This window comes from Myotis lucifugus, unplaced genomic scaffold (assembly GCF_000147115.1).
Source record: "Myotis lucifugus unplaced genomic scaffold, Myoluc2.0 scaffold_350, whole genome shotgun sequence".
In the NCBI taxonomy this organism is placed as follows: domain Eukaryota; kingdom Metazoa; phylum Chordata; class Mammalia; order Chiroptera; family Vespertilionidae; genus Myotis; species Myotis lucifugus.
In genome coordinates this window covers 631,297-656,569 of record NW_005871398.1, presented here as the reverse complement: position 1 = coordinate 656,569, position 25,273 = coordinate 631,297, and the positions used below count along the sequence as shown (strand labels likewise).

Sequence of the window (25,273 nt, the reverse complement as noted above, 5' to 3'; positions counted from 1 at the left end):
TGTCTTATTTCATTTTTTTTGGTAATTTCTTATGTATTCATCTGTAGTTCAATGAGAACTTGCAAGAGGCTACAATGGGGCACTAAGCAAATGTCACTTAAATATGAAATCAAAACTTTAAAATTTAATTATAGATCTTAATTCATTATATACTGGTATAATTTTATTTTGATGAAGTTAATAATTAAAAATGAATGGATTACTTTTGAATCTCAAACCAATGTTTTATCAAAATTATTTTTCAAATGGAAACATTTGAAATTAGTTACAAATGACCAGAAGTTTTTTAGTAAGGATAAAACACACATGACTATTTTAGGTTTTGCTGGTCAATTTCAAAAACTGAGGTGACTTCAATGGTGATTTTTAAGATAGTTTCCATGCACAGTTCTGGGTCATATCTTCAAAATCAAGGAGCAATACCTTATAAGTAGGTCTGTTTGTGAATATGGATCCTTTTATATATTATTCCCTGGTTATAAAGCTACTCATGTAGTTTCTTATTTTTTTATTTTAAAGAATTTTTTAAAAATATATTGTATTGATTTTTTACAGAGAGGAAGGGAGAGGGATAGAGAGTTAGAAACATCGATGAGAGAGAAACATCGATGAGAGAGAAACATCGATCAGCTGCCTCCTGCACACTCCCCACTGGGTATGTGCCCGCAACCAAGGTACATGCCCTTGACCGGAATCGAACCTGGGACCCTTGAGTTCACAGGCTGATGCTCTATCCACTGAGCCAAACCAGTTAGGGCTAGTTTCTTATTTTTGTATCTTTTTATTTCTAGAATTTGAAATCTCAGAAGAGAAATGGAGAATCATACAGCGCAGATAGAGTTTATCCTTCTGGGACTGACAGATAATTCTCAGTTACAGATTGTAATTTTTTTCTTTCTATTTCTGAATTATATGTTGAGCATGATAGGAAACTTAACCATCATTGCCCTCTGTCTACTGGATTCCCATCTCATGACCCCAATGTATTTCTTCCTCCGAAGTTTCTCTTTTCTGGAAATTTCATTCACAGGTGCTTGCATCCCCAGATTCCTAATCACCATTGTAACCAGGGAAAAGACCATTTCCTATGATGGTTGTATGTCTCAGTTATTTTTTTACATATTCTTGGGTGCTACAGAGTTTTTCCTTTTGGCGGCTATGTCCTATGACCGCTATGTTGCCATCTGCAAACCTTTGCATTATACGTCCATCATGAGCAGCAGAGTTTGTTATCAGCTTGTACTCAGTTCTTGGGCAACTGGATTCCTGGTCAGTTTCATTTTATTGATTTTGATTCTTCATTTGGATTTCTGTGCTTCAAATATAATTGATCATTTCATGTGTGACGTTTCTCCGGTCGTGCAACTTTCTTGCTCAGACACACACTTAGTGGAACTGATTACTTTTTTCTTAGCTGTGATGACCCTTATTGTCACATTGTTATTAGTAATCCTTTCTTACTCTTACATCATCAGGACAATCCTAAAATTCCCTTCAGCTCACCAAAAGAAAAAAGCCTTTTCTACCTGCTCTTCTCACATGATTGTTATAACCATCACTTATGGTAGTTGTATATTCATCTACATAAAGCCATCAGCAAATGAAAGAAACACTTTAAGCAAAGGAGTAGCTGTGCTCAATACTTCAGTTTCTCCTCTGTTGAACCCATTCATTTATACTCTGAGGAACCAGCAAGTTAAACAAGCCTTCAGAGATGTATTTAGAAAGGTACTTCCTGCTTTAGACAAGTAATATTATTTATTAAAAGAATTAACATAAAAACATAAAGGAACATAGATCAAAACCAATTTTGCCTCTTCTAGTTTAAGAATTAATCTCTAATAATTTAGTTAGATTTCTTTAGTTTACTGAAGCTTAGAAACTCTCTCTATTGTATACATTCTGAGTTTAACATTCTTCTCTTCAAAGTGAAACCTTACTATATTAGGAATATAGAATTGCAAAATTTATTTTTTCTAAAAGCATGTTAGAATAAAATGAATGAAGAATTTTGATTTTATTATAGACTATAAGTTCTCTAAGAGCTGTAAATAAATATACCATGTTGTATTTAAAAGCCATGTTCTTTAAAATTTTTAGATAGAATGAAATTTGTCATTATGAAAAATGCTTAACATGCTTCAAGAGATTTTGTACTTTAAAATAATTTAAAGAATTATTTTATAAAGTGGTCTTTTGAAATATCAATTGTCGACATGTTAATAAAACATAATTTCCTTTTAAATGAATCATATATCTCATTTGTGTGATTTTATTTAGGTTATTATATGGGTAGATTTAAAAAAAATTACAATAAAAATATTTAATAGACAAATAGTTGATTTCTCACACAAATTTTCAAGGACATATAAGCAAGTTTAATCTCTTGAACATGCAATTAATATATTAAATAAGCAGGAATAGATGATGAATTTTATGACTTGTTATATAATTATTAGTGTTTAATTCTGTGTTAAGTTTCCTACTCTCAATGATATAAAATATCAGTTTCTCAAAATTCAAATGACTGCTTTAAAAATAAAACTGTATTTCTTTTCAAAGACATATGCACCCCTTTGTTCATTGAAACATTATTCACAGTTGCCAAGACATGGAAATATCCAAAATACCCTTTGATAGATGATTGGATAAAGAAGATGTGATACATATATAACCTGACAATCAAGGAGTCCATGCTGCCTGTCACTACATGAGCCAATTAAGCAGAGATAGGATTGAATCATAAATGAGGGTTTATTCCAGAACTGCCAGCAGTATGGGAGAGCAGCGGGTTACCCACAAAAATCTGCTCTGTGTCCCACCGTAAGCCAGCTGCTTACATTTGGGTAGAAGGACTAAGATTACATTGGGAAGGGTTTGCCAAATGGCCAGTTTACAGGTAATGGGGGCTGGAGGTTTGAAATGGCCCGCTAGTATGCAAGGCTCAGAGTCTTCAAAGGGCTAGTGATAACCAAAGGGCTGGGAATTTTCAAAGGGCTTAGTGATATGGAAAAGCCTGGGGGTCTTCAAAGGGCTGGCAGCTCTGGTTTCTGCAACAAGATTGTTAATCTTTCCATGAGAATAGGCAGCTCCCTGATGAGGAGGATGGACTGCATTTTCAGGTGAGCTCCCAGGTCCCACAGGTTAGAATGTGCCTTCTTTAATCAGAATAAAACAATCACAGTTAACAGAACATGATTAATATTTCTTACAATTATAGCTGGTTCCCAATATTCTATTTCTGCCCCTATCACATATACACAAATGAATACTACTCAGCCATGAAAAGATGAAATACTGCCATTTGCAATAACTTGAGAATATTATGTTAAGTGTAATTAAGTCAGACAGAAAAAGTCAAGTTCTCTATGATTTCATTCATATGTGGGATATAAAACTTAAAGCAACAAATGGACAAACTGTAAAAACAAACAAAAACTCATAGACACAGACAACAGTATGGCGGTTATCAGAGGGAAGTGAGTGGGGAGGTAGTAAAGGGTAAAGGGGATCCAATATACAGTAATGAAAGATTTGGCTTTGGGTAGTGTGCACACAATGCAATGTACAGATGGTGTACTATGGAATTGTACACTTGAAACCTGTATAATGTTATTAACTAACTAGAGGCCCAACACACAAGAAATTGTGCGTGAGTAGCTCGCTTCCACTTGCCTCAGCTTGCTGCCTAGCCTTCCACCCCTTGTAGCTCTCCACTGCTAGTAGCTTGCACTCTGCCTTGCTCACTGCGAGAGCTGCTCCTCTTTTCATTGTGATGGTGTTATGGTGTGATGGACACGGGCCTTTTATATAAGAGATGTTATCCCAATAAATTTAATAAAAAGAAAAATGATAAAACTATGTCTTATTTCCCCCAAAACTGGGGTATGAAATTATATTTTTCTTCTTTAAGTGTCAGCTCTTAGAACACAAAGATGCCACAACTCATATAATTGTCCTAATGTTGATGCCGTTATAACAGCTGGTTTATGCTGTAGTGGCGATTAAGCTATTAGCACAAGTTAGCATTGAAGTAAACGACACCGAGGTTTCTTATTCTGAGAGTAAGAAATCACAAGCACAGACAGAAAGTTTTTAAAAGTACTCTGTATAGTGTTGTATTAGAATTAGAGGTATCAATATGAACACATCTATATATATAAAAGCTTAAGAGATTGTTACGATGGAACAACCAGTCACTATGATGCACACTGACCACCAGGGTGCAGACTCTCAATGCAGTATTTTCTCTCAGCCCGCAGGTCCCAATCGCCCATGGGGCCTGCTGGCCAACCTCCTGGCCCCTCCTCCCCCTGGCCAGCAAGCCCCGATTGCCTGATCGGGGCTGGGCCCCCAGGCTGGGATGGGGAGCCAGGGGTGGGTGGCAGTGGACACAGATGCTGAGGAAAGGAGGAGGCAGGGAGGCAGAAAAGCAAGGAGGTGGGGAACCATGCAGTGGTAGCATTTGGGTGATGAGGGAAGGAGGAGGTGGGGAGGTCAGAGGCAGGGATGCAGAGAACCTGATTGGCCCTCAATCCTGGCCAGGCCTAGGGACCCTACCAATGCACGTATTTTGTGAAACAAGCCTCTTGTCATATCTTATCTAATAAAAGAGTAATATGCAAATTAACCATCACTCCGTGACAAAAGATGGCGGTGCCCATAGAGGCTGGGCAAGACGCTGGCAGCGTCACCCCAGCAATGTGATCCCAGCAGGCAAGGGAGGCCGCAGGCAGCACACAGCAGGGCCTGCTGGGCGGTGGTGGTGGCAGGCGTCACCCCAGCAATGTGATCCCAGCAGGCAAGTGGGGCCACAGGCAGCATCCAGCAGGGCCTGCTGGGCAACCTGCGAGCAGGCAAATGGGGCCCGCAGGCCACACCCAGCAGGGCCTGCTTGCCCATCCCCATGGTGTGGAGCAGCCAGGCCCGGCAGAGAGCAGAGAACCATGGGAGTGGTCCCAAGCCATCAGTAGCACATCCCCTGAGGGCTCTTGAATTGGAGTGGGTGCAGGTTGAGCTGAGGGACCTCCCCACCAGCCCTCTCCCCAGGCCCCATGCATGGATTTAGTGCACCGGGCTTCTAGTATATAAATAAAGACTATATATGCATATATGTTGCATGTCAAAGGATGAACTAACAAGAATGATACAAGTCTGTATAGAATAAATACAGCACTCTCTAGCATCAGTTCAGCCCCCAGTGGACCAGGCTTCAGGCCACCTCTCTGGATACAGACTCCAGACCTTCCTTCATGGACCAATGTCCCAGACTTACCATATGCATGGAATCAGATGTCCAGCCTAACCCATGTGGATCCAGGCACCAGATCAGCCCCTTTGGACTGAGGCAGCTGGCCCACCCACTTGCTGAACCATCCAAAAGCCCAGTTCACCCAAGGACTCCAGCAGCAAGCCCACCCATGGACTCCACCAGATGGCAAGTCCAGAACCTCTGGGTGGGCTGACTGGTGAGGAGCTTTACCTGCCAAAGTCAGTCTCTAAGGACTGGAAGAGGTGCCTACTTCTTCAAATATACAGACACTAATGAAGGCCACAAGGATTACCAATAGTCAGGGAAACATAACACAACAAAAGGAAAAAAAATATTAGTAAATAACCTTAAAGAAATGGAGTTACTATTAGTTGCTTTATTTCATTTCAAACTATAATAAGCCTACCACTGTACATCTTTCATTTCCAATTTAAAAGAATGCTACTTTTCAACCCTGAGTCAAATTTTAATACTTCAAATATTAGTTGCATTATAATTGTTTTGTATTTATTTGTTGCTAGAATACTTAAAATTCCACATGTAAAGGACATTGGAGTAATACTATTTGGCTTAGTTTCTTGGCTCCCACTGTTATTATTTTCTTCAATTTTACATTTGGGTAGATTTTATAGTAATTATTTAAATTAAGTAATTAAATTATTTAATTCTGTTTTGCAACTATATCAACTGTTATAGTTGTATTCACTATTTATTAACTTGTCATTAAATTAAACAAATTAGTAAATGTAATAATTACTTTGGTCTTAATAATGAACATTTTAGAATCTCTTGTGCAGATTTCTTTATTCAGGTATATCTTATAGTTGATTTTAGTACATAAGAGCTCTTTGGTGAATGCGCCATGAAATTATGTTGATAATAAATATGCTTCAAAGTTGCCAGGGAAATGACAACTGCAATTTTATCTCATCCTTTTTCTCTTTATCAAACCATAAAATATTAAATATGTTGCAATAGGACAGATTATGGTGTATAAATCCAGTACCTAAATTCTGAAATGTTTAGACAACTTAATTTTTTCTTTGATGTCAATAAAACAATGTAATAAACACACGTAATAAGAAAGAGTGTATTATGGCAGTTAGATATCCCTACTGCTATGCCAGTATATATGCTTTTCTTTAGTGTCTTTTCTCACCCCTCCGCCACCAAAACTACACTTCTACTTGAAAGGTAGTGTATTGTAGAGGATGAAACATGACTTGAAATAAAAATTCGGACTATGTTATTTGTTACCTATGATATATTTGTCAATTTACTCAATCTTCTGTCCATGTTTTGATACAACTAAAACATATTTATAGAATTGGTAAGGGCATTAAGAATAATGTTTGAAAAGAGTTTGATGCTTGGGTTTATCCTATATAATAAAGAGTTAATATATTAATTAGACCGAACAGCAGAACGACCGTCCAGACGACCTTCCAGATGAGCCAGGGCTGTGAGGGCTGGCCAAGGCTGGGAGGGGCTGAGAGGGCCGGATGAGGCTGCGAGGGCTGGCTGGGGTTGCGAGGGCCAGGAGGGGCAGCTGGGGCTTTGATGGCCAAGCCCCTTGCATGAATTTTGTGCATTGGGCCTCTAGTCTATATAATAAAAGCCTAAGTGACCATTATGGCGGAATGACCAGAATGACTGGTTGCTATGATGTTCACTGACCACCAGGGGGCAGATGCTTAATGCAGGAGCTGTCCCCTGGTGGTCAGTGAGTTCCCACAGGGGGAGCGCAGCACAGCCAAATGCTGGGCTCATGGCTGGAGAGCGCAGCGGTGGTGGTGGGAGCCTCTTCCGCTGCTGAGGCAGCACTAAGGTGCAGCAAACCGAGCGGTAAGTAGTGAGGGGTCCTGGACTGTGAGAGCACCGGGCCTCTAGTTATTAAATAAAATAAGTGTTACTTAAATGTAGCACAGTGAAATTGGTAGTTCTAAAAAGGCAGTTATTTTAAAAATTCTGTCCATAGAAATAATATAAAAGATTGTTTAATTGCATTTTCAAAGCTCACATTTCATAAATAAATAGTCCCTATATATCTATGCTTCTATTTCTATTTAGTTTGTTAAATTATCTTGATTAGCTATTACATATAAGTAACATCATATGGTATTTGTCTTTGTCTGACCGGCTTATTTCACTTAACATAATTTCCAGTTCCACAGCTATCAGAGGGGAGAGCGGTTGGGAAGCTGGGTGAAAAAAGGTGAAGAGATTGAGCACGCCAACCCCCCCCCCCAAAAAAATATATATATATTTCCTTCCTTCCTTCCTTCCTTCCTTCCTTCCTTCCCTCTTTCCTTCCTTCCTTCCTTCCTTCCTTCCTTCCTTCCTTCCTTCCTTCCTTCCTTCCTTCCTTTCTTCCTTCTTTCCTTCCTATCATCCTTCCTTTCTTCTTTTCAAACTCTAAGTTCTTCAGTTTAGGAATATTTTCTTCAGTTGTCCCCTTGATCATAATTCCATAATTATTCCCTTTTGTAGTTCCCTTTCTCCCTATTTTTGCCAGTTGAATATCCATGATATCTTCTTAAATCATTCATGAACCTTATCTTGATGTGAATAGTTATCTTATTTCATAAGCATTTAAAATTTGGTGTTCCAGTTCACTCTTGTGCATCTATTCTAATTTTAAAACCCATAAAAGGTGACATTATCTTTAAATTTATTTTAAATCAAATATATGCCTTTTTCAGTGAATTTCTCTCATGAATATAAATAAATTGCAAATACCATAGTCCCCCCTTATCTGTAATTCCACTTTTTGTGATATCAGTTACCTGTGGTCAACTGTGGTTTGCAAATATTAAATGGACAATTACAGAAATAAACAATCCATATGATTTAAATTACTCATGTTCTGAGCACTGTCATGAAATCTCATGCCATCCATCTCTGTCCCATCTGGACCTGAATTGTGCATTGGGCCTCTAGTCTATATAATAAAAGCCTCATGAATATAAATAAATTGCAAATCCCTCTGTCCACACTGTATGTGCTACCTGCTCATTATCACCAAGTAGCTAAGTTACCAGATTGACTATTGTGGTATTGCAGTGTTTATGTTCAAGTAACTCTTATTTTATTTACTAATAGCTCCAAAGGATAAAAGTAGTGATGCTGGCAATTGAGTATCCCAAAGAGAAGCTGTAAAGTCATTCTTTTAAGTGGAAAGGTATGTATGCATAGGAAAAACACCATAGTATGTACAGGGTTCAGTACTACCTGAGGTTTCAGGCATCTACTGAGGGTGTTGGAACATATCCCCTCTATATATGGGGGACTGCTGTACATCTTATTAGTGATTATGAAGATGTTTCTACTTCATCAATTCTGATTATTCCCAAATTCCCACTTTTTATCTTCACTTCCACTTTGTTATTTCCATTATTTTAATTAGCTTGGAATGTCTTATTTGATTTAAATTATTTTAATACGTCTTTGCTGTTGCTGTTTTCTAATATTTATTTGACTTTCAGATTTATAATATTAACTTTCATAAATTTGTCTTAGAGATAAAAACTAGTAATGTTACTACATAATGTATCTTCTATATAATTTATATACTTTTAAATTTCATTATTTCTTTTTTTACAGAGCACTGACAAAAAGACTAGGTCAGAAATGGAGGCAAGTTCAATTACTTGGAATATATATTTTATAGGTTCACAATGAACAAAATCATGATGTATGAGCTTGGTTTGAAAGAAGAGGAGGGAGTTCGATTAAGGTGAGATGCAGTATTAAATGCCTTTGAGAAGATTACTATGAGTACATTATAGGAAAAAAGCAATGAAATAAATTAGAAGCTGTTAACTATTTAGAAGACTTTCTTCTTTCATTTTACTCAGATTCATCCAAACTTCTATTTCGTTGAGAGAAATATTACCCTTTTTACAAAGTCATTGAAAGCTTGTTTCACTTGCTTATTCCTCAGGGTGTAAATGAAGGGGTTCAACAAGGGTGCAACAGAAGTAGTGAGCACTGAGACACCTTTATTTATGGCCACCTCATCCTTTGCTGAGGGCTTAATGTAGATAAAGATGCAGCTGCCATAGGTGATGGAGACCACAATCATGTGGGACGAGCAAGTAGAAAAGGCCTTCTTTCTTTGTTGGACGGAGGGGAATCTCAAAATTGTCCGAATGATGTATGTGTAGGACAGAAACACACACACGAGGGTGATAATGAGAGCAAATACAGCCACAAGGATAACCATTTGTTCGATTACCCATGTATCTGAGCATGAGATCTTTAGGAGGGGACCTGCATCACAGCTAAAATGATCAATGGCATTGGAGTCACAGAATTCCAGCTGGAGGCCCAAGCTAAGGGGTGGGAGAATGATCATCAAGCCAGACAGCCAACAGCAGAGGACTAATAAGGTACATACCCTATTGTTCATGATGGTCATGTAATGAAGCGGCTTACAGATAGCAACATAGCGGTCATAGGACATGGCTGACAGGAGAAAAAATTCTGTTGCTCCAAAGAAAATAACAAAAAATATTTGGCTTGCACAAGCATTATAGCTAATGGTATTATCCCCAGTTGATATACTGTACAAGAATCTAGGAATGCAGACAGTGGTAAATGAAACTTCTAAGAAGGAAAAATTTCTGAGGAAAAAGTACATAGGAGTTTTCAGATGGGAGTCCAGCAGTGTGAGGGTGATAATAGTCAGGTTCCCTGTCACACTGAATATGTAGGTGAGAAATAGAAAGACAAAAAGCAAAATTTGTAGTTGTGGGTCATTTGTTAGTCCCAGAAGGATAAACGTTGTTACTGGTGTGTGGTTTCTCATCACTGACTTTTGAAATCCACCCAATCAGCATGTAAAAATAAGAGATTTTTATGACGACGTAGGTATTCAAGTTCTGTAGCAAAAGACGATATTGAAAAACCAAGAAAAGCAGTCTACATTTATTTTCTCCTTTCTCATCATAATCAATATTGCCACTATTCCAGTAAACTTCCAGAATATTACTTGAATGAGCAAGAGATTATTCCTTCAGGATTCCTGTTATTGTTAAATAATCCAACTTTTTCTCAGATCATTATTTACTCCTCAAAATTTATAAATGTAGTTTATTATAATTCATTATATGAATTGGATTTACAAATAAGTTAGGAAAAGTGATGATATTGCTTAAGCCTTCTTTATCCAAGATAAACCTTAGATATAGGACATATCCAGATGATTAGGAACATGAATTCTCTTCAATTGTTACAATCAAAGGATTGTTTTAGAGTAAGCTGTATTTCTCCTGGAAAACAAACAAATAACAATGATACAAAATGTAATAATGGATCTTGATATTTTTCTTTGCCTATTGTTCTTCACTTTTATTCCTTCTTCTTAGATGGATAATTACATTATCTATAGTGTTAGAAAACGCTGAGTTCAAGATATTTGCAAAGGAGTATCTTCATATGCATTCATGTTATTTTTCAGTTAATTGACTCTGGTACCTTTTCTCTCAAAACCCCAAAGCTAAAATTACATTTAATATCACTAACTATAGTCTTCCAGGTGGTGCCTTTTGCATTATGTTTTTAATTTCTTTAAAAAGAGAGTAGTCGTTCTACCTTCTCTTCGTACCTCTACTTAGTTTAGTCTTTAAGCCTCTGCAACCTGACTTTCACTTCTAACCCCTCCCTACTGATTTTCTAACACCTACAGGAACTTCATTACTATGAAGCACAAGGCTAGACTCTTTATTATAAAATTCATTAAAATTATACAAAAATATTCACTGTAGTTAATTTTAGCCAGGCACCGGGGAAGAGGGGTTAGGTGACAGTGGAGAAATTAAAAGTCAGAATAATATTGGCATGATAATCAAGACTTTCGTATGCATATTAATATTTGAGATCCACCCAGACATTTAAGGAAGTTGTTGCCAAATTTGACATCATCACATATATCCACATCTCCCTCCCAGTTGGTGCTGTTCATTATATCATTGTAACCACGTAATTTCTAAATTTACATTATAATTTCAGATACACATGAAGGATGAATAGAATACTAACTGGATTTTTTCCCCTGTATTATGAGTCTTATTTTGTTGATATTATTTTTGAGCATTATGTATAGTCTTTAGCAAGAGGAAGAGACTCTATTTCTAACTGCTCCTTGTCATTAACCACATTAATTATTTACGTACAATGATAACTATGAAAATATGTCCTATCTGAATACATAGCCTTTAGGCTTCCTGGTACTTTTTTCTTCACTGAATAAAGTGGGATCTCCCCAGGAGACATTAATTAGTTTGCTATATGAATGATTTTTCACTCAGTTGCTTTAAAATATATCCTACAAATAACGGCCCTCTGAGTCTGGAAAATTGATTCCCTTGTTTCTATGGACGTGTGTCTTATAAAATCCCATGAGATACATATAGCAAAGCCAATCTTGCTTTGAAGACATGAACACAGGAAAATGGACACTAACGCAAGAGAATCTATGAAAAACACACACAACTCAAATAAGGGAAATGATGCAGAGTGGACACCCCTAAGATGGAAATAATAATAAAGTTACCGCCAACATTATATAATGACAGTCTGCCACATATACTTACCTCATGTATTAAACCTTCAAGGCTTCTCAAGAAATAGGTTAATAATGAAAACAGATTCCTTAGATGATCCTTCTACTCCCAAAGGAGTGATCTCTTTCTGAGCCTTATACCAATCAATAACTTATACAAGGAAAGAAAAATAGTGCTTTGCTTTCCAACTCTCTGCGATTTTTTCAAACCCCCTCATCCTCTTTCTCTATGCAAATTCTATTTTTGCTTGTGTTAGATAAGATCAATTTATTAATGATTTTTCTTATATGCAAGTTATAAAGATTAATAAACAGAAACCTCATTGAAATTAGCGTTGGGAGGGTCTGTAGGTGAAGATCACACCTTACCACTCATTGTCTTACCTCCAACAAGATGTTTTTCTATTCTACTCCTCTAACAGGAAGGACGATCTTCCCCTCAATAGACAATCACTCAGCCAATGAAAGACTGTTAAAAATCAGCCAAAGAAAAGCCACTAGATGTTAAACTGCCATGGAATTTTTGTTTACAAAAACCCATCTGAATTCCCACTTTTCTCTATAAAAGAACCTCCTCTCTTATGCTTCTTTGGATGAGCGAAAGTTTGGCCATTAGATCACATGCCCCAAATTGCAATTGGTTATGGTCTAAATATTTAAATTTGTTGAAATAAAATATCATATATAATAAAAATATTAAGGGTGTTATTACTGGTTGCAGTTTTAAATATATTAACAAGAAATCCAACATTTTAATCCAAGAATGACACCGTCTTTGTGTTACAGTAACAAACATGAAATTAAATGTTGAATTCCAAATTGCAGTTCCTTGTTGTTCCCAAATAAATCCATTTTTTTTTCTGGCAGAATATCTGGCTGTGTATTTGTTTAAGGTAAAAAAAGTAAAAATGTGTGCTAAAAATTTACTATGCTTTACTTATTCTTTGCTTTGTCCTTAAATTTTATTTTCCTTAGACATATTTTTCTCCCAGTTACTCTAGGGCTATAAAAAGGGCAATAAGTAGAACAAACTATGAAGTAACTAAAAATTGACAACCTTGCTGTCATCTCCTTTTCCATACTTCCTCCTTTGAATACACAACAGGCAAAAATGGTCTTAGTGAAATACTCTTTTCAATTTTGGAAAAGTGTGTTTTATTCTTGGAAATTGTAGAGAGAGCAGTTATTTCAGGGTTTAATCTAAAGAACCAGAATAGTATGTGAATGTGTGTGATCATCCTTCCGTAACCCTAAATGGGACATGCTTCTTGTACCAATACAGTTTTATTACACCTCTGCCTCTTACACTCTCAAATGACTGCCAGGTGTATTTAAAATCACTTTTTTTCTCCCTATTTTCCTCTTTCCCCATTCTTTGGCAAACAGTATTCTTCTTTCTATTTCTAGTAATTTGTTTTAGGTACTTCAAAAAATAGAATCATATAGGAGAGAGAGGAGAGAGAGAGAGAGAGAGAGAGAGAGAGAGAGAGAGAGAGAGAGAGAAAGAGAGAGAGAGAGAAAGATACTATTTTCAGCCTTGCTATCTTCTGTAACAAAAAGTGTCTCTCAATCATTACTCTGGTGTGTAATTTAGATAATATGGGGACATTTCTGTTGAACTAATAGATGCTTAGGAAGGATGGAATTGTTTCTGTTTATGTTTTTAATAATAAAAGGATATTAACTATTTAGGAAGTGTTCAAACTTGCCCTGGCTGAGTAGTTCAGTTGGTTAGAGTGTAGTCCTGATACACCATGGTTGCAGATTCCATCCTGGGTCCGGGCACATACAAGAATCAACCAATGAATGCATAAATAAGTGGAATATCAAATTGATGTTTCTTTCTCTCTCTCTGAAATCAATCAATAACATTTGTTTAAAAAAGAAATTGTTCCCATCCTAAAGGTTTGGCTCAGAAGATAGAGCATTGGCCTGGGGATTGAGGCATCCCGGTTGGATTCCAGTCAAGGACACCTGCCTGGATAGCAGGCTCGATCCACAGCCGATCAATAATTCTCTTGCATCATTGATGTTTCTCTCTCCCTCTTCCTTCCTCTCTGAAATCAATAAAAAAATATGTATCCTATTTGAAAAAAAAAAGAAATTGCTCACACTTTAAGCAATGTGATATTCTTTTGGGGTATAAATTCCAGGGATTTGGAAAGCATATTTCTGTATGTCCTTGATATTGCACCACAGGGGTGACTACTTATGGGTAAAAAATATAACCCTAACTGTGCCCTTAGTCTTAGAAAGGACAATTGTATAATTCATAACATTTCTACTACAATTTTCCATGTTAAAAGTTGATATAAGCTTAATTAATCATGTTACAGAAAGATATGCCAACAAATATTTTTCCTTATCTCTCAAAAGGAAAAGTAACTCACATATCTACCTTATGACACTTATTCTTTTGATAATTTTTCATGGTTTCTGCCCGCACCTCCTCATTGTTTTTAACAGCGCTGTGTTCAGGAAGACATGCCTCTCCGCTGGTCTAACAGGGTTATCAACCTACCCTTACTCTCCAGGGATCTTCTGGAGCCTCTCCAGTTCTTCAAATTTCTCATTTTCATATCATATTAAGACTCTCATTAGTTGATCTTTCTTACTGTAAGTGCTGGAAACATTTTCCTTTGATCTCTGTCACAAAGGGAAGAAAATCCAAGGTAAGAGGGGAGAATAAAAGAACTTCCTCTGGGTTTTGGAAGAACTATGATGGCTCTGAGCAGGAAGTTGGCTTTCCTACTCCCCAAATAATTATATTTATGTTTTTCTGCTCAGTCTTTTGGAGGTGCACTGGGATCACCTGAGTGAATAAAATAAAAAATCCTTGGAGACCCAGCTTCTAATGTCACTAATAAATCTTTTGCATCATGAACTTTGGCAAAGCAACTAAAATTGCAGCATCAGGAATGCTGTCCTTTGAGACACTAAGACAGAACAATAGCATTAGACAGAGGCCAGGTGCTCATCCTAGTAATAAGGGAAAAAAGCACAAGCCTGATATGAGTATAAGCAATTTTAATTGCTGAAATATTTTGGTTTACCTAATTTCCCATGATATAATTGCTTGTAAAGTCTTTATTTAATATGAAAATACACATTGAGACAAATTTCTATGTATTCAATGATATTGTAGATTAAATTTATATTTTTTAGTCATAGAAGCATTTATCTACTTTTGAAAAGCTGGAGAAATATGACATGCATATTCTTTTTTTTAAAATATATTTTATTGATTTTTTACAGAGAGGAAGGGAGAGAGATAGAGAGTTAGAAACATCGATGAGAGAGAAACATCGATCAGCCGCCTCCTGCACACTTCCCACTGGGGATGTGCCCGCAACCCAGGTACATGCCCTTGACCGGAATCGAACCTGGGACCTTTCAGTCCGCAGGCCGATGCTCTATCCACTGAGCCAAACCGGTTTTGGCAGACGTGCATATTCTTTATTTTGCCTACAGATGACACTTTGTAAGTCCATTGTTACATGGATGACTCAAAAACAGTTCACTCATTTAAAAACCACCGATCTAATGATTTTGGCTTTGAAATATCTTCCCCTTGAAATTTTGAAATATTTTTATATTTTAAAAGGAACCCATCTCAGAATATTTTAAAGACAGAACATTACCTCTACCTTAGGCACCTCCTCATTGTTCACATCTAATTACATTTCTCTTTATCCTTAATTGATGAATTTATGGGGCCTTTTGTTTTTGTTTTTACTCTTCATCCTCCTCAGATATTTGGGGAAGTGGGGAAACTTAGCAAAAATAAACCAACATTTTTGGATGTTCATATTCCTGTGACCCATGTATCATTCTTAACACTGTGGGCAATCAGTTTAAAATATGCAAGGCCAAACAGGCAGAGGACTAGTGAGGAAACAACTCAAACTTCACCTTTACATTTTTATATAATTTCAACATTGGCATAAACCCAGGGTATGTTTTAATAATGCTTACCAAAGCTATTCTTTACCAACAAGAAAAGTAAGCATATTTCATTTGATAGTGAACAAATACAATGCTAAAAATATAACTTCTTTGAAATAGTATCTTAGCATTGAACATATTATAAATAAAAACTAGGATATTTAAAAAACTTGTTGTGTCATTATGTAGCCAATGTCACCCCAATAAAAATGAAAAAAAACTGATGCTGGAAATGTGTTAGTTAATATCAAATGGTTACCTAATATCAAATGCTAATAGTGAACATTTCCTAATTAGGTATCAGGTGCTTAAAATTATATATGTACACACACACACACACATATATATATATACATATGAAGACAACTTCTTTAAAATGAAAATATCCATGTTGTAATTTTTCTAAAATTATATTTGTTTCTAAAATAATACTTGTCCGGTGATGAGGTCTCTAATAATTCAATCATTAATTAAACCTCTGTTTTTTAAGTACCCCATTCAGTGAAAGGGCTGATGCTCTAACCACTGATTCACACTCATTATAGTTTTAATTTATAATTCTCTGATGATTAGTGATATTGAGCATCTTTTCATATGTCTGTTGGCCATCTGTATGTCCTTTATGGAAAAGTGTCTATTCAGGTATTTTGCCCATTCTTTTAATTGGCTTGTTCGTTTTCTTGGTGTTGAGGTGTATAAAATTTTTATAAATTTTGGAAAATTAATTCTTTATCAGATGTATCATTGGCAAGTGCTTTCTTTCATTCAGTGGGTTGCCTTTTCATTTTTTTGATGGTTTCCTTTACTCTGAAAAAGCTTTTAGTTTAATGTAGTCCCATTTGTTTATTTTTTGTTGTTGTTTGTCTTACTCAAGGAGATGTATATCAAAAAAAATATTGGTACGAGAAATGTCTGAGATATTGCTGCCTATGTTTTCTTCTAGAATATTTATGGTTTTGTGACTTTCATTTAAGAAGCCAATCACAAAAGAGCAACTATTGTATAATTTCACTTATATGAAGTACCTAGACTAGTCAACATCATAGAAATAGAAAGTAGAGTAGTGGTTGTTTGGTCTGAGGGGAGGAGATCTGCTGTACAGCATGGTGCCTTCAGTTGTCAATACTGCTGAGGGTAGATCTCATGGTAAGTGCTCTTCCTTCGATCAAGGGAAGGGGCCCCCTTTCACCAAGCCAGTGTGGTGCAGTGGTTGAGTGCTGACCCATGCACCAAGAGGTCACTAGTTCGATTCACGGTCAGGGCACATGCCCGGGCTCAATCTCCAGTCAGAGGCATGCAGGAGGCAGCTGATCAATAGTCCTATCTCTCTCTCCTTTCATCTCTCTCTCTAAAAAATCAATAAAAAGCATCTTTAAAAAATAAGTAAGTAAAAGGGGCCCTTTCACATCCTCTTCTGGGAAGCTCTGAAAACAGCTTCACTAAAAGGAAGAGGGAGGAAGCACATTTGGAACCCAGGTTGTATACCCCTAAGCAGCTCCAGACAATATCTGGGCAACCTTGAGGTATAAGCGGCAGTAGGCAGGAGATGTCAGATGCCTAAAGATTTTCAGCAAAGGTAATTTCTGACCGGATGCCTACAGGGAGGTGACGCCATATAAGGGAATAGAGAACAGGCTGACATCCAATATAAAAGCCTGTGATTAGTTTAGGATAATGTTTGGCAATCAGAAAACATTTTATGGTGATAGGGAGAGGAATGCTGTTTTTTCAACTCTGGGAAACAAATATACCATGAATCTTCTTGCTGTGTTTGACATTGTATGCGCTCCCATACATTGCTCCTAGTTTTTTAGCAAACATGGTTTGTAATTGATAGGTTATTGTGGGAGCCATGCCCAGGAAAGGAATAAATAGGTAGGCAGTGTGATGTATGAAAGGGTAATGGAATTGGAATGTAGATCTAAATGTGCCCTGATTCTTTTGAAACTTGTGAACACAAATAGCAGCATGGTGTTTGTCAGAGGGAAGTGGATGGGGGATAAGGGAGTCCTAATATATGGTGACAGGAGAAGATTTGACTTTGGGTGGAAGGCACACAGTGCAATATGCAGATCTTGTAACATAGAAACCCACACCCCAAACCTATATGATCATGTTGACCAATGTCACCACAATAAAATTAATTTTTAACAAAAGTCAAATTTGCCCTGATTCACCTGCAAGAGTTCCTTTTCCCATTTCTGAGTTTTACTTTCTTGATCTCATAAGTGAGAAACTGCGATTACATCAGGGATACAAATTAATCTGATCTCACAAGCCAACTCTTGTATTGGTACTGTATTGAGAAGGATTCTGAGGTCAGATCCTCACTCTTTAAGAAATAATTATGCAACTGATTTTCAGTTGTTTGACATAGCCATGGCATAGGGAGGTTAGAGGCATATCTCCTTTATATGCTATCCCTGCATGAGAAAAGATCTATAATTCCCTCTGGATGAAAAATTCTGTTAGTCTAAACATTCTGTTTCCTTGATGCTTGAGACTAGAAATATTTCATTAATCCCTACTGGTCATTTTATTGTTTATTCATTTTTTATCTTTTTATTGATTTTTAGAGAGAGAGTGGGAGAGAGAGGGAGAAACATTGATTTGTTGTTCTACTTATTTATGCATTCCTTGGTTGATTCTTGCATGTGCCCTGAGTGGGGATTGAACCCACAACCTGAGCATATCCAGGCAACTCTCTTAACAATTGAGCTACTCACACAGGGCTCTTCCTGATCATTTACCCTACACCAATCTTCTACAAAAATATAGGAATATAGACTCTGCCTTTTGCTGTCATAAATTTATAAAACATGTATAAAGTACAGAACCTAGTCATTCAATTTATGAAAGTTTTCGGTTCCTTGCATTGTGTGTTCTGGTATGTGAACTCTGATAAACATTACTAAACTGCAGTTTGTGGAATCACCCCTTTCCCATACACACATAGTTTAAATAAATGGTTTATGTATCTAAAATATATACAACTAATACAATCAAATCTTGGGGAAGTTTGAAAGCACAGCTCTTAAAACTTTGTTTATTTTTAGTATGTTCTTCTATAGTTAAAATATGCATTTAGATTATCTGCTGCCTTAGGAATATTTTCTAAGTAATACTAAGTAAGTAATATTTCTAAGTAATACTAACATCCTAAAAAGTTAAAAATAACAATGTTTTTATATAATTGCACATAGTACCATAATTACATTACTACCATATAATTATACAAATTTACCATTTGCTCAGTATTTGAAATATTATAACTTTATAATATTTATGTTTCTCTCACATTTTTATAATATTATAATTTCAAACATTTTTTGTTTTTAGTAATTGGGCTTTTCACTAGTCCAACTAATTTCTTTATTTTTATTAATATCCATATTATGTTTATTTTGTTTGGATTTTCACATGTTGGATTTTTACTTTTCAGTTATTAGCATTCTTAATCTCACCTTAAAATTCAATATTCTCAGTCCTACTATTAAATAGAGTGAGCAACATAGGGTGATAGTTTGAAAACAGAAAGGGAAGTGATCTTTGAACTCCCCTTATCTGAGTACACCTTATATGCACATTGAATAGGTGTGTAAATATTTTGTATTGATTTTCAACGACTTGAGTTTTTATGATTTCCCACTTCTTTCTATTTTCTTGTAATATGACATATTAAAAAAGAATCACTGCATGTAGTGTAAAAACAGCCATTTCTAATAACCCTGTTTATAGCACACACATAGGATCAGCCTTCCCAACAGTGACAGACTACTATAATTCCAGTTTACTGTTTAATAACCCAAAAAGATATAGACACATATTTTTGGTGGATAGAGTTGGTGGGAAAGTAACCTCACAGCTTCAAATAACCCATTTTCCTATCAGGAGATAACTATTTATCAGCTATTCTATCCCCATATAGATTCTGAATAGTAGATTCAATAGAATAAGGAAATAAGAGTAGGGAGGACACAAAACCCATTGCTAGACATGATCATAAAGCATAGTTTTCTAAGTCTTCATTCCATCCCTAACTCTGGTTTGTTGTGCATTTTATTTCTGATCATTTATTTTGATGTAGGACTTAAATAGTTTATCTAGAGCAGTGGTTCTCAACCTTCCTAATGCAGTTCCTCATGTTGTGGTGACCCCCAACCATAAAATTATTTTCGTTGCTACTTCATAACTGTAATTTTGCTACTGTTATGAATTGTAATGTAAATATCTGGTATGCAGGATGTATTTTCATTGTTACAAATTGAACATAATGAAAGCATAGTGATTAATCACAAAACAATATGTAATTATATTTGTGTTTTCTGATGGTCTTAGGCGACCCCTAAGAAAGGGTCATTCGACCCCTGAAGGGGTCGCAACCCACAGGTTGAGAACAACTGATCTAGAGCTTAGAGCTTAGTATTTATCTTTTGAAAGTAAACATCAATACTTATTTAAAGGCATACCTCACAATCACTTCATGTTTTACATGTGTGAAATTGATAGCTATATGGACTGGGAAAATTACAGAAAAGAAAAAAGGTAAAGAATACAGAAAAATACATTTGAATATAGAAAAATAAAAAAGAAAAAAGCTATAAAATGACTTTCAAGTCTTTGACCACCAAATATAATTTGAATTCTACCCCTATTTTCTTAAAGTATTTCATTTTTTCCCCATGGCATTTGCCACCACTAAAGTACTGGGTAATTTACTTTTCTATTATGTTGACTGTTTAATGTGTTTCCTCACAATGGCTGAAACTTGTGCATGCTTTATTCCCTGTGTATGCCTACTACCTAGAACAATGGTCTGCATTTATGTGTGGTGTATTTGTGTTTCAGCTACAGATTTCATAATGGTTAGTGTTTGTTTGACAACAACATCTTTTTGGGGAAATCATTAAGGGCCTGTTTCACTTGCTGGTTTCTTAAGGTATAAATACAAAGATTCAGCATGGGAGCAACAGAAGGATTAAGTACTGCTACCCTCTTGCTCAAAGTCACATAGTCTTTTGTAGATATTTTTACGTATATGAACATGCAGCTCCCATAAGAAATGGAAACCACAATCATATGGGAGCCACAAGTGGAAAAGGCCTTTTTCCTTTTCTGGGCAGAGGGGATCTTCAGAATTCTTGGAAGAATGAATGTGTAAGAGAGAATCACAAAGCCCAACGTTGCCATGAGGGTGAATACTGCTAAGAAAAATGCCATAGGATGTAGAAACTTTGTGCAAGCATCAGCAGCACAGAAGAGAGACACAGGTGAAGTGGTTAATAACGCTCAAGTCACAGAAACCCAAATGGAGTCCCATAAGCACAGAGGAACAGATGATGAGGAAACCAGCCAGCCAGGAGTTGATTACAAGTTGGTTGCAGACTTTGTTACTCATGAAAGGTGTGTAATGTAGAGTTTTGCAAATCGCCACATAGTGATCATAGGACAGAAGGAAAAACTGTAGAACCTACAAAGATAAAAATAAATGCTTTGTCACAGAAAACTTATAGAAAATGGTTGTATCTCCCATAATGATGCTGACCAAAAACCTGGGAATCCAGACTGTTTTGAATGAAATTTCTAAGACAGAGAAATTCCTGAGGAAGAAATACACGGGATTCTTCAAACCAGCATTTGACAGTGTTAGCATGAAGATGGTCAAGTTTCCAGTTATACTCAATAAGTAGGTGAACAGCAGAAAGAAGAATCAAGTCACAGCTTGTAACTCTGTGTCATCCCTAAGTCTCATAAGAATGAATTCTCTAAATGAAGTCTTATTTGGAATGGCTAAATTCTAAAATCTTAGGTCTGTAGGTAAAAATAATCATAGATGTCAACTCCTGATATGGTTTCAAATACATTTGTAGTGTTCTTATTCAGCACAAAGAACAATGAAACATGAAGTCACAAAAAGGGACAGCATAGTTATCCATTAAAATTGCAAACTCATATCAGCAATTAATTTGCTTTTTATTACTTAAAAATCTTAGATTTTAATTACAGCTTTTATAATTCCCTGTTAAATATTTTTGAAAACTTACTTAACAGAGAAAGTTGTTTTTTTAAAGTCATAAAAATGGGTAATAATGATAAATACTTAGTTTACTTCATTGTGGAAGTACTTCATTTGGGAAGATTAAACAAGTTATTGAAACCCATAGTATTTTTGAAAACTTAATATTCATAAAAGATTACTTGCTAATTTTGCCATTGGGAAATTTATTATTGAGTCAGAGTACAATCGTTTTCTAAATATGTCTTGGATTCTATTTATAGTAAATAATTAAGCAGAAAATACAATACTTGTGGGCAATTCATTGAAATTCATTCCCATTTGCCTTTAGTCTAAAGTGGTTCTATTTGAAACACAATGCCAAACCTTATTAATACACAATGTTAATACGCAACCCTCCACCTTCCAGCTCTGTGCACTGTCTCTTCTGCAAGTCCTCTCTCCCCTCAATGCCAGACCTTTTTAATACACAATGTTGTATGGTAAAAGTTCCATTTTGAATCTTTGAATACAATCAGTCATATAAACAATGAAAAAAAATAAGGACATTCTTTGTAAGATTAAATAATTATTTTAGAAAGTTGTTACATGATAGCTTTATCAAGCTCAGGTTTCAAAAATAATAATTAGATACCTTTTCTGTTTACCAAACTGTAGTTTTGGAAGATGTGATAGAGAACTGAAATATATTGGAAGAAAAATAACAACAGCAATGATAGCAATAATAAATGTTATGAGAAAATGTAATGAGTTTTATTACAGTAGGTCCTCGGGTTATGTCAGAGATCCGTTCCTACAGTGCTACACAATGTGATTTTTGCAGTAAGTCAGAAACCACCTACATAATCACCTATGTCACTCACATGGAGCACATACACAACAGTAATGAAGTGAAACAGTAAAAAAAAATTAAAAGAAAGATAAAAATTACTGACATTTGCTTGTGGTAAATAAATAATAAAAAACATAAAGAACATATATATGTACATACATTGAAATGACAGAACTTTTTTTATATAAATAAATGAAAGATGGCAATGTAACCATGAAACAATATACGTCGAATCCGACATAACCCAAGGACTGTCTGTATTATTTTTACATTTATTATTATTATTATTACTACTATTATTATTATACTAAAGATCTAAATAGCCTTTAACCTGTGCCCCAAAATGCTTCCAGAAGGCCCTGTTAAGAACCTCATTTTGCAAATGATGAAATTGAGGTACTGAGGGTTTATGTAACTTGCCCAAGGTTACATAAGCAGTATGTGTAGATAGGTTAGCATTTGGTCTGTCTCCTACTTCACCATTCCATTAATGATTGAATAATGTGTATGCAACCCATATTAGAACTATTCTCAAAATCCAGACATTTCTTTAGCTCTGCGGGCATAGCTCTGCATTTATGGATCAATTGTTCTGAACTAGTCAATCCTGACATAAAGATACCAGAAGTGGTGTGTGTCAACAAAATGGGAACTTTAGGTAATGAGAATTTTGGAATTCTAGGGAGGGAGGTACTCAATCTCCTGAGAGATATTTACCTGTGTAGGTTAGCATGGTGTGTTGTTACCCTTTGAGACAACATGTATGGACATTGAAAATATACAAAGCAAAATACATCAGTCATATTAAGTTAAAAACCATATAATTTCACTCACATGTGGGACATAAAACTGAAACTCATAGGCACAGACAATAGTATGGTGGTGACCAAAGAGAAGGGGGTAGGAAGTTAATAACGGGTAAAGAGGATCAAATGTATGGTGATGGAAGATGATTTTAGTTTGGATAGTGAGCAGACAATAGAAAATTTATCAATTTTGTGATATTCTGAAGTAGCCAGGTTTGGTTTCATTGATATTTTAATTTTATTTTTCTGGTTTCTATTTCATTGATCTTTATTATTCCCTTTGATGTTTTCTGTGATACTGGAAAGAATTAGTACAGTATTCTGTTGATGTTGGATGGAATATTCTAAAAATTTCAATTAGATCAATTTGATTCATAATGTTGTTCAAGTCTTCCATATCTTTACCTGTTTTCCTTTTCAATTTTTTTGTAAGTTATTGAAAGTATTGAAATGTCTGACTCCAATTGTGCTTTTGAGTGCTAAATTCAACTACGTAATGTTAAGTTAAACTACATTTGTCAAGCTGGTTGATTAGCAAAGATTGGTTGGTTTTGTATGAGTTGGTAAAATCAATGAAATAATTCTGTAAAAATCTATTGAGTATACAGAATTTACAATGGAGTTTATTGTATACCTTATTATTTGTAAAATTTATATTATGTCTGTGTATTCTTTTCTGATAACTAGTTGATAAAACTTACTAGCACCCTATTTCTCTCTGCCCATATACATTGAAGGACCTGGACTTTATTGAGCACTGGATTGCTTGAGTAATGTCTCCATCAATGGATGCAAAGCAAGTATTTGGATTTATGTAGAATCTCCAAAGTAACAACTGCAAAATGGAAAGCCTTGTCATGCAAAGAAAGAAAAAAACACGATTCTGGAATAGCAGGAGAATTCATGTCTAAGCTGCCTAATAAGAGAGTCCATCATACTTCTCAGTTCTCACTGAAGTTACCATCAAATTGAGGAAAACACTTTTTACAAGCAAATGTAGCAAATGGTTTTGCTAAGACACAAAAATTTAAATATTATATGAATGCTTTAGACATTAATACTCTCCAACACTTTATTAATTTTTACCTGTGTTTGATTAAGGGTAACCCTGTTTCTATAAGCCCCTGTCAGAAGAAGTCATATCTTTTAAAATATATTTTTACTGTTTTCACAGAGGAAGACAGAGATAGAACATCAATGATGAGAGAAAATCATCGATGGGCTGCCTCCTGCACACCCCCCACTGGGGGGTAGAGTCTACAGCCCTGGCATTTGTACTGAATGGGGATCAAACCGTGATCTCCTGGCTCATAGGTTGATGCTCAATCACTGAGCCTTGCCTGTTGGGCAGAGGTCACATTTTAATGGTGAGAAAAGAGAATCCAAGCACTGAGAATTAAAAAAAAAGGGGGTGGTGGTGGGGGGCAGCAGGACATCTGTGATACTTTTAATAATAAAGTAAATTTAAAAACAAAATAATATGTTTAATAAAAAAGAATATTAAAGAGTGTCGTGATGGTAAATTAAATGATCTTATAGTTCATGCATCACTTGTGAAAGAAGATAGAAAAGAGATAAATGGATGAATATTGAATGAAGTTTATTCTTATAAAGAACTTTTTATAGAAAAGATGTGTGTCAAGATTAGAACAAAGCAAACACTTAAATCCACACCCTCAATGTCCATAAAAATTCTGAATGAGATATATATATTTTAAAAATAATGAAACCATTCAAACACTGAAGAGAATTTTAAGGTATTGTTGGCATACCAGAAAATGCAAGAACTGTCTGGGAGATAGAAAGCATATGGTTTGAATTGCCAAAAAAGTCAAGA

At 35.6% G+C, this 25,273-nt stretch overlaps 2 protein-coding genes and 1 pseudogene across 2 annotated transcripts; 1 reads left to right on the top strand and 2 right to left on the bottom strand.

Moving 5' to 3' along the window:
* Positions 1-813: 813 nt before the first annotated feature.
* LOC102427894 (olfactory receptor 6C70-like) lies at positions 814-1,752 on the top strand. Its single transcript, XM_006101301.1, has one exon. The coding sequence runs from the start codon at positions 814-816 to the stop codon at positions 1,750-1,752; it is 939 nt and encodes a 312-aa protein (XP_006101363.1).
* Positions 1,753-9,143: 7,391 nt separating this feature from the next.
* On the bottom strand, positions 9,144-10,082 carry LOC102427572 (olfactory receptor 6C2). Its single transcript, XM_006101300.1, has one exon. The coding sequence runs from the start codon at positions 10,080-10,082 to the stop codon at positions 9,144-9,146; it is 939 nt and encodes a 312-aa protein (XP_006101362.1).
* Positions 10,083-20,648: 10,566 nt separating this feature from the next.
* Positions 20,649-23,363, bottom strand: LOC102432574 (annotated as a pseudogene).
* Positions 23,364-25,273: the final 1,910 nt, after the last annotated feature.